Consider the following 18,052-nt stretch of genomic DNA (forward strand, 5'->3'; position numbering starts at 1 on the left):
TCTGTTACACACAGCAGCTTGATCTGAAAGAAAGTATTCAATCAAGTCAATCACTTTTAGCTAAATATCTGGATTTTTTGGACTGCATTTTTTTCCCCTTCTATACAGCTGCCTGGTTGCTTAAGCACAGACACAGGCTTAGTAAAACAAGATGGCAGAAGGGGCTCTGGTGGGAGCTCACCTTCCCCAGTGAAGCACATTCTGCAGGTAACCTGTTGCTGGCCACCTCAGGTGAGAGAACCAGGTGGCCAGCTCATGAGTGGATCCTCTGTGGAAACCAGCTGCAAAGTGAGTACCATGTGCTAATCAGATATTTCGGGCGGGGGGCGGGGGGTGGTTGGGGCAGGGGAAGGGAAGATTTAAGGGAATCCATTTTTTTTTCTTTAACTTTTGCCTGCTTTGATGTCTACTTGGATGTCTAACAGGCATTTCAAACACTGACAAGTCTACAACTGAAGTCTTGGTGGTCTCACTCCCCAAGTTTCTTCCTGCAGCTTTCCCCATTTCAGTAAACAAACGCCATTCCCTTCAGTGAGTAGATGAGGAACTCTGGAGTCATCCTCGTCTTCTGTTTGGATGACAGCCACAGCCTCCTCACGGGGCTCTCTGCACCCCTTCTCCCCCTCACAGCCTGCTCTCTACTAGGTGGATCTCTCTGGTGCTCAAGCCCTTCAGAGGCTCCCCAGGTCAAGTCCTTCTGTGACCTGCAAGCCCCGGAAATTCCTCAGATTCATCTCTCACCTCTCCTGCCTTCCCCCTTCACTCGGGCCACACCAGCCTCCCCTTGTTCCCTGACCCTGGCTTTCTCTCCCTCTGTGGTTGTATCTGCTGTTCTCTCTACCTGGAAAGCTCTTCCTGCGGATCACCTCATGGCCCACATCTCACTTCAGTTTCACTCAGGTAACCTTCTCAGTGAAGCATAGCCTGCTCCCCTAATCAAAACTGTCAGTGCCTCATACACTTCTCACCCCCTTTTCCTGACTCATGTTGTTTTCTCCTTGGCACTTGTCACTAACACGTTATGTGTTGTCCTCATTTATCTTGTCTCCCTGACACTAGAATACAAGCCCCATGAGATCTAAGATTTTCATCTGTCTGGTTCAAGTGCTAGGGACAGAGCAGTCAAGAGTGTCAAGTGCTTACTGGGTGTTCAGTAAATACAAGTTGAATGGATGAAAGTGGGCAGACCAGTATCTGTAAGTCCAAAATCTATTTTGGATGAGTCAGGCTTAGAAAATGAACAAACAACAACAAAAAGAATTGGTTGAACAAATGATCCTAATCAGATACAGTGAAAAGGCCATTTAAAATTCCTCTTCTTATAGTGGTGGATTAAGTGATCCTGGTCAGGACCAACTCTTCCATAGAGAACTAAAAAAGCTGGATTCAATGTGAAAGATGCCTTCTTAATTATATTGAGAATTAGTATCCACAGACGTAGCCTATCATAAAAAGTTGTTTTTGTCCTGAGGACATCTGCTGTTCTCAAAGAAACTACTGCCTGCTTGGCCTACGCTAAGAGCTAGGGAGACCAAAGTCAACAAAGGAGTTTCTGTGACAAACCATCCTTGCTTTAGGCTAGGATCCCAAAAGTCTATACTATGGTCCGAATATTTATGTTCACCCCTCCAAAGTCAAATGCTGAAATCCTAGCCCTCCAGGTGATGATATTAGAAGGTGGGCCCTTAGGGAGGTGATTAGGTCGTGAAGGTAGAGTCCTCATAAATGACTGAGGGCCCTTATAAAAGAGGCTCTTGGGTCCTCTCTCTCTCCTTCCACCATATGCGGTTCAATGACAAGATGGCCACCTGTCTAGGAAGTGAGCCCTCACAAGATACCAAGTCTGCTGGCATGCTGGTCTTGGATTTCTAACCTCTAGAACAATGAAAAATAAATTCTTGTTTATAAGCCACTTAGTGTTTTGTTGTAACAGCCTGAACAGACTGAGTCTGCTCTCAGAACAAGAAGAAACCAGGCCTGCAACCTGGCTTTGCATCACCTGGAGAGTTCTAAGAACTACAAGTCTTAAATTGTTTGAAGGTGGTCTCCAACTGAATCCTCTCTGGAGGAAAGTACCATTATCTTAGGCCTCAATTTATCCTGATATATAAAATTTCAAATACAAATATTCAAATTTTCAAGCACACAGAGATAATCCAACACACAAACAAACAAGATACCAGGAGGGGGACCCAGTGAAAACAAAAGATGACAAAACAGACTTCAAAATTTTGAAACACTGGAATATCCCAAAGTCTCTTATGCAGCTAAGCATACCATGTTCAGAGAAACAAAAAACAAGTTTGAAGATTCCAAGAAAGGAATGGATACTAGGGGTTTCCCTGGTGGGTCATGGGTCAGTGGTAAAGAATCCCCCTGCCAATGTAGGAGACACGAGTTCAATCCCTGATCAGGGAAGATCCTCAGGCCTAATCACAGGCCTCAGAGCAACTAAGTCTGTGTAGGATTGAGCCTGTGCTCTAAAGCTTGGGAACCACAAGTACTGAACCCATGTGCTGCAAGTACCAAAGCCCACACACGCTAGAGCCTGTGCTCCGCAACAAGAGAGACCACCACAATGGGAAGCCCGAGCTAGACTAGTTCCTCCCACAACTAGAGGAATAGCCCCTGCTTACTGCAACTAGAGAAAAGCCAGAGCAGCAACAAAGACCCAGCACAGCCAAAAATAAAATTTAAAAAAAAAGAAGTAGAGACTATATTAAAAGATTTGGGAAAAAAATGGAAATTCTAGAGCAAATAACCTTGAATGTGTAGAGTGCTTACAGTGGGCAGGGAACTGAACTTGGGGGAAATGTCACATAATCTGACTTTGCCTTCCAATAAAGAGACAGAAGTAGTTTATAAACTAGGGGTGAGTATTCATTTCACATGTTTTTCAGCTAGAATGAAACAAGCCGTCAGCTAATCACAGACATCCAGATTCCTAAATCCTAAGGAGGCTGGGGGGCGGGGGTGGGGGGTGGGGAAGCAAGCTCTCTACAAGAGACTTTATCAAAAGAGAAAAGAACAACTATCTAGTTTCTTCGTCTCCACATCCATCCACATGAGGGTACATCCTTTATACTGCCTTCCGGCAATTTCCTATTACAAGAGAACCTCCATAGTACTTGCAAGCATTTTGGTTTTAAGTCTACTGGATGAGAACCGGAATACTCGGTTGTCTCATAAAAGACTGTGTGCTTCCCACCCAATCAGAGACTCTTAACTCAAGGGATGCTAGAAATAACCATCATCCTTGCAACAAACAGCTGTGTCACATCCCGTTCCCCCTCCCTCTCCGCCTTCAGCCTCCCTCCACGAACTGCTATCTTTAAGCCACAGGGCAGACAAGAGAAAAACAATTAGTCATTCCAGGTTTTGCCCACTTTCCCCACAATCCGTGTTATTCAGAGCACAGTCACTGGAGACAATAAGACAGCTTTGGAAGCCAAGCAGGCACCTACAGGTCTGAAAGACTTGAAGACTTTTTCCAAGACTTCATGGAGCGTCTTCTTGCCGCAGGAGGAGATGTAATCCTGTGCTAGCTGCAAGAAAGGCAGGCAGTCTTCACTCTCACTCCACACGTGCTGCGTGCCCACCGGTAAGGGAAAGGAAAAAACAAAGACACACAGTTATTATACTCAGTCTGAAATACACAAAACCAAGAAGATTTTTTTTTCAGTTATGTGAATTTGAAGAAGGCCTCCATTCCAGAGTAAAAATCCATACAGTTATTCTTGATTTGTTTGTATCAAAGGCAGAAGATGAATACCCTGCAGAAACCCCCCATGCTCCTGGTCCATATCTCACCTGCTCAATTTTCCATCAGATCTGCCCATACATAGTAAAAGGGCAGGGGGATCAATATTTCCCCACCCGTGATTTCCAATGTCCCTCTCCTGATGCTGGCAAAGGGTGGCTTTAAAGTGGGAGGGAGGAGAAACCAAGAGCTTGCATAATCCTTACCATTGCCTTCAGCAATGGCTGAAGGATTAAGTAGGCAGAGTTTGTAACTGCTTACTCGGAAACATTCTTCACCCAGATTAGCCTGAGAGTGGGGGCGATGGTCAATTTACTTCAAAATGAAAATTTAGGAGGACATATGGAAAAGTCATCCCTAGTCACCAGGAAACAAAGGCTCTCTGAAATCTCACCTTCCTTTAAAATGCTTTAAGAGGACATCGCAGGGCTTCCCTGGAGGCGCAATGGTAAAGAATCCACCTGCCAATGCAGGAGATGTGGGTTCAATTCCTGGGTCAGGAAGATCCCACATGCTGTGGAGCAGTGCCACAACTAATAAACCTATCTTCCAGAGCCCAGAAGCTGCAACTCTAGAGCCCATGTGCAGCAACTATCAAAGCCCCTGCACCTAGAGTCTGTGCTCTGCAATAAGGGAAGCCTGTGCAACTAGAGAGCAGCCCCACTTGCCTCAACTAGAGAAAAGCCCATGTAGCAATAAAGACCCAGCAGAGCCAAAAAAATAAAAATAAATAAAGTAAAAATTATATATATATACATATATATATATATATAAAAGAGGGCAATGTACCCAAGCAACACTTTGTGATGTTAACATGCACCAGGGGGAAACTGATTTAGGCTTTATTTTTTCTTAGGCTAGACAAGTTGTTTTTTTTTTTTCTTTCCCACATGAGGATATCCATTTTAGCACATCTTTAAGACTTGGCTAGTTTCTCCCATAAATGTTCAAGGATCTGGAATAAGCCCAAGAAACTGGTTTGAGAGATGAAGATGCAGAAGCCCCCTGCTCTGCATATCTGAGCAGCAGGATGGGGGTAGGGGTTACTGAAGACCAGGATAACATCAGGGTGTCAGTCAGGTACCGAGCATCACTGTTTACAGGGGCTGGATCAATGACAGCTCAACACTGGTGAAAAAAGTGGAGAGGAGAGGAAGATGTCTGGCAGATGAGAGCAAGGGACAAGATCAATTGGGAGAAATGGTCGATGTCACGCACATACTTACCCCTGCTATTAATACAAATGATTAGAGCATCACCCCAGAAAGTCACATGCCCAACATGCAATAAACAAATTTCCCCGTCTTCCTTTTTACTGCAGGATCTTCAGGAACTGGAAAGAACTGAAAACGCTGCTCAGACTCAAGAGAGAATAACATGGTGCTAATATGCCATCTTTACAGCCCAATTATCTGTGTTTCACAGATGTGAAAGTCCAATTCTGATATAAGCTGCTCTACTTCCAGCAGACTTCTAGAGTAGCTTCCTCCTTGACCTAATAAAGATACATTCTAGAGTCTCTAACTTTAGAGAACAGCTCAAATATGATTCCCTATTAAGTGGAGGCCCTTAAAGTTGTCCAGTCACTGAAATGACAGTCATGTAATAGTCTTTTGCATTGTACAAAAAGCATAATAGTAGGAAGTGCCTTTAAATCCATTATTGCACTTGATTCTTAGTAGGGATTCAGCAAGAACAATAAAGTCCGCTTTAATACAAGTTTGGCTCAACACCTATTTCAAAATCAAATTTTAAGAAGTTCTGGCATATTTCAAGTTCTTATCCAAGTCAGAGATGGGATTAACACCTAGCACCACACAATGGAAAATCTTAAGCCTGCCTTCTTCCCTAGACTTGTTATGAAGATTACAGAGAAAGTAAAAAGTCAATTAAGTACCTAGTACAGTGCCTGGCTGGCAGATAGTACAGTTGATAGTCAGTAAATGGTGACTCTAAGTCCCCTATTTACCCTTTTGCATTTGCAGGAGCATGGTGTGGGGGATTTCCACCTGCAGTGACGCGAAATCAAACAGCCTATGTGACTTCACTGAGACCACTATCCAAGGCAACTAGGGTTAGAATTAATTCAGAAGCAGGTGTCTCTATGAAAACCTTGTATTTTTTACAAATATAGCTTATTTTTTAACTATCCTTTTTTTAAAAAAATATTTTAAGTTATAAATTAAGGAAATAAATTAATAAAAGTATATCACTCTAAGTGTTAGTCGCTCAGTCGTATCCAACTCTTTGCAATTCCATCGATTGTAGCCCATCAGGCACCTCTGTCCATGGGATTCTCCAGCCAAGAATAGTGGAGTGGGTTGCCATTTCCTTCTCCAGTATCACTCAAACTGTAACAGAAATCACAGTGTATCCACCACTGCCTGGCAATCAGTTTCTTCAGTTTAACTGTTTCTAGGGCATCTACAGCCTCATGCAGGGGAGGTTCTTCATGCCACCATTTTCATTACTCCACTTTTGGAGTTGTTGATCTATGAATACATTGGAGAAGAAAGACTTGCAAGCATGTCTCCTAACTCACTTCAGTCATGTCTGACTCTTATGTGACACCATGGACTGTAACCCACTAGGCTCCTCTGTCCGTGGGATTCTTTAGGCAAGAATACTGGAGTGGGTTGCCATGCCCTCCCTCCAGGGGATCTTTCTGACCCGGGGATGGAACCTGCGTCTCCTGCAGCTCCTGCACTGCAGGCAGATTCTTCACTGCTGAGCAACCAGGGAAGCCCTAGAGAAGAAAGACTTAACACCCACAAAAGGACTTTCTGTCCATTCTCCCTAAATTTCCTTGCCGTGGCTTTCTAACTTATCCCAAATTTCCAGCGGTGTTGGTTTTCTTGTTTTAGAAAAGTTTTAACTGAATCCCGGCCCATATGATAACCTGACGGAGCAGGGGGTTTGGAATGAGACAAAACCAGGTGTACACAGCCGCTTATAAGACATCACTTACTAAATGCTAATTATTTCATATCCATTGTATCTCATAACAAAAGCTATTCAGTTTTACTTACTGAAACTGCCCCCTTCTAAGACTAATCATGGCAGTCAGTGAAAATCTACAGAATACAAGGTAAGATGAACCAAAAAATAAGTCTGTAGTTGGGAAAAAACAGACAAAGGGAAAACAACAGGAGAATCATATAAAAACCAGTGAGATCAGGACAACAGTGCAAGGTAAACAAGCCTGGCACATGCCACGGATGGAACACAGATTGGCTGCCACTGCTTTGCAGAGGCCTATGCAAAGAAAGACAAGCAACCAGTAACCCGAGACAGTGCCCACATACAAAACAGACCAACTCTTCAGAACTAACAGGAATGGGACTAGGGGCAGGAGCACTGTAGTTGTTCAGTCGCTAAGTCGTGTCCGACTCTGCGACCTCATGGACTCCTCTGTCAGGCTCCTCCGTCCCTGGGATTCCCTAGGCTAGAACACCTGAGTGGGTTGCCATTTCCTTCTCCAGGGGCAGGAGGGTTACTCTTAGAAAATTAGAGAGGCCTATTCCAAAACCAGGGGAGGGCAGAGAGACTATGTGGTGGCTGGGCTAAAGCACCTGAAAGCAATATCTGGGGTCTAGCCTTGTACAAAGACAAACGGGAACTTGACCCAGAGTCCAGCACCGCGGGGCATGGCCACAGGCCTTCCACTTGGAAAATATCTTAAGCATGAGAAGCCAAACACCCGCTCTGGCCATAGAAAAACTATAGCAAGGGATTAGAGAACCTGTGGCTCTGAACAATGTTAACTCCTTGGCAAACACACATCTGGGAACAGAATGTACTGAACTTCCAATCTGGTAGTTAGAGCCAAGGCAGATCACAGACATGGACTGTTACAATATTAGAAATGCCAAGAAAAGGCTTCACAAAGGAGGGGAAAGGGTGATTCTTAAGCATTAGAGTCCATCTCAGTCACCTGTGCTGTGCTCTGCTTAGTCACTTCTGACTCTTTACGGCCCCATGGACTGTAGCCCACCAGGTTCCTCTATCCATAGGATTCTTCAGGTAAGAATACAGGAGTGGGTTGTCATGCCCTCCTCTAGGGGATCTTACCGACCCAGGGATCTAACCCAGGTCTCCCGCTTTGCAGGCAGATTATTTACCGTCTGAGCCACCAGGGAAGCCCTCTCAGTCACCTGGAGGCTTATCAAAACACCATAACTGGGTTCCACATGGGAGTTTCTGACACTGCATTTCCAACAAGTTCCAGGTGATGCTTATGTTGCTGGTTCTGGGACCACCATTTGAGGACAGAGCAGAACTGTGACTAACCACATATTTGAGGATGGGCATTACGTTACTTTGCTGACAAAGGTCCGTCTAGTCAAAGCTATGGTTTTTCCAGTAGTCATGAATGGATGTGAGAGTTGGACCATAAAGAGGGCCGAACACTGAAGAACTGATGCTTTCGAACTGTGGTGTTGGAAAAGACGACTGAGAGTGCCTTGGACTGTAAGGAGATCAAACTGGTCAATCCTAAAGGAAATCAATCCTAAATATTCATTAGAAGGACTGATGCTGAAACTGAAGCTCCAATACTTTGGCCACCTGATGCAAAGAGCCGACTCATTAAAAAAGACCCTGATGCTGGGAAAGGCAGGAGGAGAACGGGACAACAGAGGCTGAGATGGTTGCCTGGCATCACTGACTCGATAGACATGAGTCTGAGCAAACTCTGGGAGATGGTGAAGGACAGGGAAGCCTAGCGTGCTGCAGTCCATGGGTCGCGAAGAGTCAAACATGACTGAGCAACTGAACAACATTACATTAAAAGGGCTTCCCGGGTGGCGCAGCAGTAAAGAATCTACCTGCAATGGAGGAGACACAAGAGATACAGGTTCAACCCCTGGGTCAGGAAGATCCTCTGGAGGAAGGCATGGCAAGCCACCCCAGTATTCTTGTCTGCAAAATCTCATGGACAGAGAAGCCTGGAGGGTTACAGTCCATGGGATCACAAAGAGTTGGATACAACTGAAGCAACATAGCATGCACTCATTACATTAAAAAAAACACACAAAAAACTAAATGCCATTATTGACTAAAACCACTTCCGATTCTCAGGACAGCGTGGGTTGCAGTGAAGCAGCCCCAACTTGTGCCTGCCCTGAGCAGCCTACTCTTTATAGATTCCTGCCCATTTGGAGCTGAAAATCCCCAGTGAGAACTCTGATTTCAGCACATGTCATCTGTGGCCCTTCTTTCTGTCAGTAAGCTGGGTCAGAGTTTATTATCAAAGCTCGTCTGGTTTAAGACAATAAAACAATGTCAACTGCAAATAGGAAAATGAGCACCTTTCTGTTTTCTGTAGCAGAGATAAGAATATCTAGCTTAACCAAGAATGGAATTAGATTATTAAAGTAATTAAAATGACAAACACCTTTTTGATCACAGTCTGTATGCCCCTACTGTTCTAACACTTGTGGGGATGGAGCTTGACTTTCTGGTGCTTAGGCAGAGTTGGGGATGGCCGTGAGCTAAGAACACACGCGCTGTCCTCTCAGGACTCAGTTATCTGTGTCAAAGGGCCATTGTGAAGCGCCTCAGTCTCACCACGTGGGTTTTCTGCTGCCAGCAGTACTGGGGAGTCCGTTTTAAGTTGGTACGGCTTAACCCCAAACTGACTGCTACCCACATAAGAGGTGGGGTAAGAGTGACGAGCCATCTCATGACAGCCAGCATTATTTCCGAACATGTCTGACCAAACCTCCAATCTGCGCTTGGTGTCAAACATTGATCTGGTTTATCAAGGAGGAATCTGAGACTCAGAGAGTTTAAGCAACTTGTCTGTGGTCACACAAGAAGTAATGGGCAAAGCCAGGATATCAAGAGAGATGTCACGCTTTCAACCTGAGCCTTAGCTCCTTCCTTTGTAAGTCAAAGAAAATAATAATACCCCCAGGGTGGACATGGGTTTCCCAGGTGGCGCAGTGGGAAAGAATACACCGCTAAAACAGGAGCTGCAGGAGACGCAGGTTCCATCCCTGGGTTGGGAAGATCCCCTGGAAGAGGGCATGGGAACCCACTCCAGTATTCTTGCCTGGAGAATTCCATGGATAGAGGGGCCTAGTGGGCTACAGTCCACAGGGTTGCAAAGAGTCAGACATGACTGAGCTACTAAGCACAGCAGGGTGGATATAAAGATTTCAGATTTCAAGAGAGGGACTTCCCTGGCAGTCCTGTGGTTAAGACTTTGCCTTCCAATGCAGGGAGGAGGTGTGGGTCTGATCCCCTGTAGGGGAACTAAGATCCTAAGATTCCACATGCCACACTGGCCAAAACACCAAAACATAAAACAGAAGCAATATTGTAACAAAGTCAATAAAGACTTTAAAAATGGTCTACATAAAAAAAAAAATCTTAAAAAAAAAAGGTCCCAGAGATAAACTGCCTCTCATTTAGCAGAGGCCGATGAGTGCTTATGTCTTCTCCCCCTTACTTGAGTTTATATGAGCAGAAATTTACTCTCCTTGGGATTACCACTCCATGAATGATAAAGGACGTATCTTTTTCCCTGATGTAATCTCTCTAGATGAATAATACATGGCCACCATAGGAAGCTTTACAGTCTACCACTACTGCTCATTTAACCTGCAAATAAAGTGATATAGGTATGATTATACCCATTAGACAGAAGAGGAAACTGAGAATAGGGTTTAAATTGAACAAGACAGGGCCTTCTCTCCACTATACCACCATGGAAACATGATGATGCGACCTCATTCAAACAAGTTGTATCCTCTTTCTCCAAAATAAAAAGGTTGTTATTTAGTCACACAGTTAATAATAGAGACAGGCCTAGAATGAAAATGGGGATTATATATATATATATACATATAAAGTCACAGTTATAGGGGCACACACAAAATTAAATCACATAGTTCTTCTATAAATAAAACAGTTTTCTTTAATATTATGACAACGGCTATCTTTGTTTTGCATTGAGGAGGGATTAAACTATACATGCAGAACCAAACATGTTGTGAATGGTTGGCAGGACAATAAGGGAGCGCCCCCATCCCCACCCCCACCGTCAGCAGCAGGGAGAGGCTGGGCAGTGGGCTTTGTTTCCAGAGAGCTCTTTTCTCCAGGACGAGGCGAGGAGGGAAAGCAGCTGGTGCTGCCATGCCCAAGAGCACGTGCCCCTCTGTCCGTCTGGCATGTTAGTGGCTGCCAACGCCCCATTCCTCAAGCCTGACCGAGCCCTGGGGACCTTTCGAGCGGGCAGAGGATGGGGCGTGCCGCCTGTCTAAGCTCTCAGCACCCTCCCTGTGACACCCGAAGAGCCAGGCAGGGCAGCCGTGTCCCTGAACCCCCAGCACACAGAGCACTGGCAGCATTTCAGCCCAGGACCTGAACTCCTCAGCCATCCGTAGAGACAGACTTGAATGAGCAGCAGTTTGCAAAGGGACCACATGGCCTGTAAAGCAAGCAGGGGAAGGAGTTCACAAGGGGCCCAGGAGCTGCCAAAGAGAGGACAGACAAAAAGAAGTCCTTGTTCCTAGGCCCCAGCCTGATCCTGTCCAGGAGACCTTCTGCATGGTGGAAGGGACAGCCCTCTGGGCTTTGGCTCAAGTCCTGACTCTGTCACTTCTTACTGGCATAGTCCTGGCTGAGTCCTTACAGTTACTAGCCTCGGTTTCCTCGCCTATAAAATAGGGGTATATTAATTCCCACCTTACAGAATTTTTGTGAGGCTCAATAAGAAGTAGCCCTTGAACCCAAGTCTGAATCGGGTCCCCTGTTGTCATCCTTGTGGTGCCAGGTATTCAGTACAGGGCTACCATTTATTAGATGTAGGGAAGTTAGTAAACCTCGCTTGGCTTCAGTTTTCTCACCTGTAAAGTGGAGATAATTATAGAGAGTGGCTTCTGAGATTACGAAAATTAAATGGGTTCATACATACAAAATCTGATACATGGTAATTCACACTTAAGTGGTAGCTGTCTTTGAAGCTGTCACTCTTGAAATTTAACATGTCTTCTATACTAGGCTATTATTCATTCATTCATTCTTAACAAACATGGGTTGAATATCTATCACATGTCTGGCATGTTCCGAGTGCTGCCATACAGGGATGAGTAAGACAAGTGCTAATGAAGCTTACAGGCTAGTGGGCCAGGCAGAAAATAAGCAATGGACTATCAAGTATTAGTGAGTGCTATGGTAAGAATAAAAGAGGGTGAAGTAAGGGAGTATAAAGGTTTCTCCCAGGCTGCAATGGTATAAAGAAAGGAGCTAGGTAAGGATGTGGGGGAAGAGTGCTTTAGGCAGAGGGAACAGCAGGCGTAAAGGCCCTAAGGCAAGAATGAGCTTGGTTTCTCTTAGGACCAGAAAGGCCAGTGTGGCAGGAACACACTCAGCAAGGGGGAAGAATGGGCCAGGATGAGGTCAGAGAGGCGGCGGGAGACAGATCATGTGGGGGCTTGAAGCTGGGAAAGCTTAGGTTTTATTGCAAAAGTGATGGGAAGTCAGTTTAGGAGAGGGAGGGAGTGGTAAGAACACAACCTGCCGTTTTATCAACATTTTAAATAGACCCAGAGCGACTGCTATGTGGAAACTCTGCCTGAGAGTTGTTAACATCATCCCCACTTTAGGTACTGTTCTCAAACAAGTCCGCTAGGGAGGTACTAATATCATCTCTATTTTACAGATGTGGAAGTCATGACAGAGAGGGGTTAAACAACTTCCTCCAAGGCACAAAGTTAGATGTGGGGAGCTGGGATGAAAGTTCGAGTAGCCTGCCCTAGAGCCTGTGCCCCTAGGCATTATACCACAGTTTCTTAGATGAAGAGAATGGCCCCATTCTACGTAGCCCTGGCCAGGTACAGAGTGAGCACTCAATAAATGTTTGTTAAATGAATGAATGATATAAAAACACTTTGTAAACTGAGAAATGCTATGTAAATATTCTTATTGTTAACAAATCCTTCAGATTACAAGGATTCCATTCATCTCAAATTTCTTCTAATACTTAGCAGATTTTCCTGGGAAAAAGAAATGAACAGAGGTAGGACATTTTCTTCATGTCTGAGTTTCTTTAACTAGAGGCAAACAGCATCTTGACAAACCTGGTCTGCAAATCTGAGGCAAGGTTTTGGGCTAAGAAAACTCCAGTGTTTGGCATCTTGTTTATTATGGCCTCTAGAAACTGAAAAGGTCCAGTCTGCCCAATGAGTTACTCCCCGCACCCTCCCCCCCCACCACCACTTTCTTTCTTTCCTATTTATTTCATTTAATTGTCAGTGAACCAATACTTTCAAAAGAAATAATTCTAAGTATTTCACGCATACAGATGGAGATTTAAAATGTAATATGAGTGGCCTTGAAAAAGGCCAGATAGACTTCATGTTTCTGAATGATGGTTTGCTAAACATATTCAAATCAAGAGAACAGCCTTGCTTTTCTTCACCCACTTATTGTCTATGAAATGTCTCCTGCAGTGACAACAGGATGGCTGTGTGGAACCGTGAGTTCTGGAGCCATGAGTGACTCCTGCCCCATCTCACACAGTAAGGAGGGTGAAAGGTCACTGGCAGACCAAGGAAGCCCAAGGGTGGAAGGGAATCCTAGTCAAACCCTAACACTGCAATTATTTGGATCCTGGTGCCCTTTCCACTACATCCCTGGCACTTATTCATGCTTTTACTATGGAGTAAATCCCCTTTTTTAATGATCTTCCACATTGACAAACAACACTTACTTATTTTAACTACAGTTAACAGTGTTCTTACATACATTTATACCTTTCTTGCAGTTTACAAATACCTCCGATGGAGGCATTCTGATTAACCACATTTTACAGGTAAGAAATTGAGGCTCTTAAAGAGACACGTTCTAAACTCTGGGGAACCCCAGATCTCTGACCCAAATTTGTGGGGCCCGTGCTGTGCAGGTGAGACTGTCAGGCGCATTATCTATCCGATCACCTGGGGCTTGGTGTTATACCCATTTTTCAGATGTGTACACTGAGCATTTTAAAACATTAAAATGCGTTTGACCAGAGTCACTGCTGTCACAAGTCAAATTTGACCGTCACTCAAGGCTATCCCTCTTCTAGAGGGTCAGGAGGCTGGGGCCTGGTGAGTCTCTCACCTTTGTGGAGTGGAGTGGAGTGGTGGGAGGGGCATGCTTCATGTTAAGTCACATAGAGGACTTCATCTCTCTGGGGCCAAGAAAGACAATCACACTAACTCCTTGTCGAACTTTCTGTGGCAGTTGGGGTGCACGACAGCCTGGACTTTGAACCAGCTTCGTCTTACCCCACCTGAAGAGCCAGCGCCAGGCCGCGCCTCTGCACTGCCCCACCTCCGTCCCCAGGGGCGGCAGCAGCGCCAGCTCCAGGCTCAGGCCGGCAACTCAGGCCGGTAACCTAAGCCCATAGCCGCCTCCATCTTACATGTAGGGACCATTATTTTTTCCCCCGTCCTTACAAATACTTCATGGAACGCCATCCTCGCCCAGTCTCCACACCTCCCACCCCAATTCCCCGGCCCTCTACCTCCCCTTCCTCAACTGCCAGCGCTAAGATCCCAAGTGAGGGCAGGATACGAAGTCGAGAATTTGGTCACCGCAGTTTCAGGTCCAAGTCCCTCCGAGCCCGGGGCGGGGCGGGGCGGGGAGGTGGGATAGGGAGGCGGAATTTCACCCCCATCTGGAAAAATCGAAAGGCTCTGGCAGGGCCCAAGCCGCTGCCTCAGCTGGACAGAACCTTTCGGGCTCCACACATCTCGTTGGAAGCTCAGAGAGGAGCAATGGAAGCACGAGAGGAAAGGGGGCTAGGCGTGCCTCTGTGTGTGAGTGAGTGTGTGTGTGTGTGTGTGTGTGTGTGCACGCGCGCGCGCACGCGCGTGTGCCTTTTTAAGATCCGGGGTGTAATTCCGCAAAGATGGTCCAGGAGATGGGGCATCGCTAGTGTGGACAGAGGCTTTGTGTCTTAATACCACTGAGAATAACCTGGGGAGAGGGGTCGGGATGAGGGTTCTCTCGGGCGGGGAAACTCGAGGAGTTGTGTCTGCGCATTGAGAGGGTAACGGGATTCCTCACCCGGACGGGACGCCTGGGTGGAGGAAGCTCCGGACTCCGGATCCTGCGGGAGTGAAGGGTCCGTGCGCCCCGGCCCGGACTGGCGCTAGGCGGAGACATCCTCGGAGATGCTCTAGCCGAGAACTGCGCTCGAGCCGCGGGGTCGCGTCCCGGAAACTGCCCTCCCTAGCCCAGCTTCCCGGATTCTAAGGATGCCCCTGCCTGCCTCCTACTGGCCTCACCCGGAGTGCTGACCCCAACGCGCCAAGCTCAGGGGCTCGCTTGGCGGAGCGCGGAGCCTTGGGGGTGCCTGCGAGCGGTTACGCCCCCCCACCTCACGCCCCACCGCCTCCCCGGCGAGCGTGAGCCGGGGCTCAGGGTAGCGGCCGCGCGTCCACACTCCCGCGCGCTGCGGCGGTCCCTCCCCCGAGCACTCACAAAATTGTCCCCGCAGCCGTTGTCCGGACACAACACGTAGAAGGAGACGCCGGGATCGGCGTAGAAATCCATCCTGCGCTCGGTCTCCTCGGTGGCGATGAGCTCGAAGGGCGTGTTGGAGCACCATTTCTCCGCAACGTCAGCCAGCTGCTGGAAATCCATCCTGGCCCGCCGCGCCCGCCGCTCCCTCAGCCTCCTCACGCGCCGCCCGCCTCCCGCTCCCTCCGCCGCCCGCCCTCCTCTCCTCCGGCGCCCTCCTCCGGGACGGGCAGCGCGCGGCTCTGTGGCTCTCGGGCAGGCGGCGGGGCCGGGCGGCTCGGGCTCCCTCCGGTCCCGGGGCTCCTCCCGGCGGGGACTGTTTACATGCTGTGTGTAACCGGGTGGGCGGTGGCCAGGGACTGCGCGGCGCCGCGCCCGGCTCCTCCCAGCTCCGCCTCTCCGCCCGCCCCTTTTCGGGCAGCCCCGGAGGCTGGCGCGGCCCGGCCGGGCGAGGTTGACAGTGGGCGTGGCGGGGCGGGACGGAGCACGGCTGAAGGCACCGGGTGCTCCGCGGACTCTCCTGTCTCCACCTGCCCCTTTTTTAGAAAACGAACCCGGAGCATCCCGGGGCCCTCAGGAACCTAGGGCCGCCCCGGCCCGTGACGTCATGGGATCCAGCCAATCACCGGAGTCTGAGGCCAACGCCGAGACCTGTGAGCCGGGTGACGTCACAGCGCGGGCCCGAAAACGGCAGCTCGCAGGTTAAGTGAAGCGGAGTTATCTGGATCGCGTTTATCTGGAGTTTGAAGGCCGGGAAAGCATTTTTCCCAATGAGACTGAAGTGTAGAGAAATTCACAGAACTGCAGATACCGTGTACCTTGTCTGAGACTAGGAATGGAGGAGCTGAGAAAACCAAAGGGAAACAGAGCTTATCTTTTTCAGAAATCACAGCTCTGTCATCTGAATGATGTAAAGAAATGTTTTCCATAAATACATTTACTAGGCACTGAAATGAATGTCCGTTTGAAAAGGAAGATGAAAGTTTATGGATTTGAGAGGGGTTTTTTGGCATTAACATAAAGCTGAGTATTTCTAAAAATAAGCCTCATAAGTCTAGACTGAAGGCATGAGGAGAAGGGGACAACAGAGGACGAGATGGTTGGATGGGATCCCCGATTCAATGGACATGAGTTTGAGCAAGCTCCGGGAGGTGGTAAAAGACAGGGAAGCCTGGTGTGCTGCAATCCGGTCGCAATGAGTCGGACACGACTGAGCGACTGAACAACCACAAATCTAGATTGAATAGTAATCACCTTAAATTCATACTGTAAAACCGAAAGTGACCAACTGCTAATTTAGGAGAGGAGAAATTACATTTTAAAACAAGAGTACAAGGTCCAACCATTGCACCTGTTGAATGTTCGATGGCTGCCCGGACCAGACAGGCATTGCTGGATTGCAGAAAATGCATTGGACAGAGCCCTGACCCACAGGAAGTGACTAAGTACTAGCAGAGACAGGGCAAATAGCATTCATTCCATAATACAAACATTCAGTCAGCTTTTATCTTTAAAGTTGGTCTTCCGAAGCAAGCCTCATGCTAGTTCTAGGGCTATAAATGTATTGTTGTTCAGTCGCTAGTATCTCTTTGTAACCCCATGGACTGCAGCATGTCAGGCTTCCCTGGCCTGCACTATCTCCGGGAGTTTGCTCAAACTCAGGTCCATTGATTCTGTGATGCTATCCAACCATCTCATCCTCTATCGCCCTCTTCTCCTCCTGCCCTCAATCTTTCCCAGCAGCAGGGTCTTTTCTAATGAGTCAGCTCTTCACATCAGGTGGCCAAAGTATTGGAGTTTCAGCTTTAGCATCAGTCTTTCCAATGAAGATTCAGGGTTGAGTTTCTGTAGGATTAACTGGTTTGATCTCCTGGCAGTCCAAGGGACTCTCAATAGTCTTCCTCAGCACCACAGTTTGAAAGCATCAATTCTTTGGCACTCAGCTTTCTTTTTGGTCCAACTCTCACATCCATACATGACTACTGGAAAAACCATAGCTTTAACTTATACAGACCTTTGTTGGGAAAGTGATGTCTCTGCTTTTTAATATGCTGTCTAGGTTTGTCATAGCTTATTTTTCAAGGAACAAGCATCTTTGAATTTCATGGCTGCAGTCACCATCTGCAGTGATTCTGGAACCCAAGAAAATAAAATCTGCCACTGTTTCCATTGTTTCCCTATCTATCTGCTGTGAAGTCACGGGACCAGATGCCACGATCTTAGTTTTTTTAATATAAATATTATGTAATTCCACTCTCAAAGAGCTAGCAGACTAGGCAAGGGAAGCTCATGACACCTTGAACTCACTGAAAACACCTTTTACTCAACAGAATTGATTCAGTTCTGGAAAGTTGTTTCTCTTGCCCATTTCTGGGATAGGAATTCTTTTCCCCCTGACTTCCCTTAATGAAATCAAAGCTGCATTCCCATAGTGAAAGTGGAAAGTCCACTTAATCTTTTGATAGAGGAAGAGGTCATGATAGAGATCACCCTAAAGGCTACCGGGGCATTGCATCTTATTTGATCTTTTTCCTGATGGGAGTTGTCCTTACCTGGAAATTAACCCTTATATGTAACAATTTCATGACTTCAGTAATTTCTCAATCCCTTTAAAACAATTCAGTTCAGTGAACATTCATGGAGCATCTCTTGAGTACCAGACAAAGATGCACAAGACCCAGATTTTGCCATCAACGAGTTTACAGACAGAACTAGGAAGGGTTCTAAGATGACCTTCAAGATTCCTTGTAAACCAAGATTCTTGCTATACATAGA

General features: G+C 46.8%; 1 protein-coding gene across 1 annotated transcript in view; it reads right to left on the reverse strand.

Annotated features, from left to right (window-relative positions):
* MTURN (maturin, neural progenitor differentiation regulator homolog) overlaps positions 1-15,797 on the reverse strand; it is a 32,411-nt gene extending 16,614 nt beyond the window's left edge. The window contains exons 1-2 of the mRNA XM_043463292.1: positions 15,239-15,797; positions 3,465-3,587 (exon numbers count right to left, since the gene is read on the reverse strand). Of these exons, the coding sequence (XP_043319227.1) occupies positions 3,465-3,587; positions 15,239-15,400 (285 nt within the window). The 5' untranslated portion in view covers positions 15,401-15,797. The remainder of the gene's footprint in view (positions 1-3,464; positions 3,588-15,238) is intronic.
* Between the last annotated feature and the right edge of the window lie 2,255 nt (positions 15,798-18,052).

This window comes from Cervus canadensis, chromosome 3 (genome assembly GCF_019320065.1).
Source record: "Cervus canadensis isolate Bull #8, Minnesota chromosome 3, ASM1932006v1, whole genome shotgun sequence".
In the NCBI taxonomy this organism is placed as follows: Eukaryota; Metazoa; Chordata; class Mammalia; order Artiodactyla; family Cervidae; genus Cervus; species Cervus canadensis.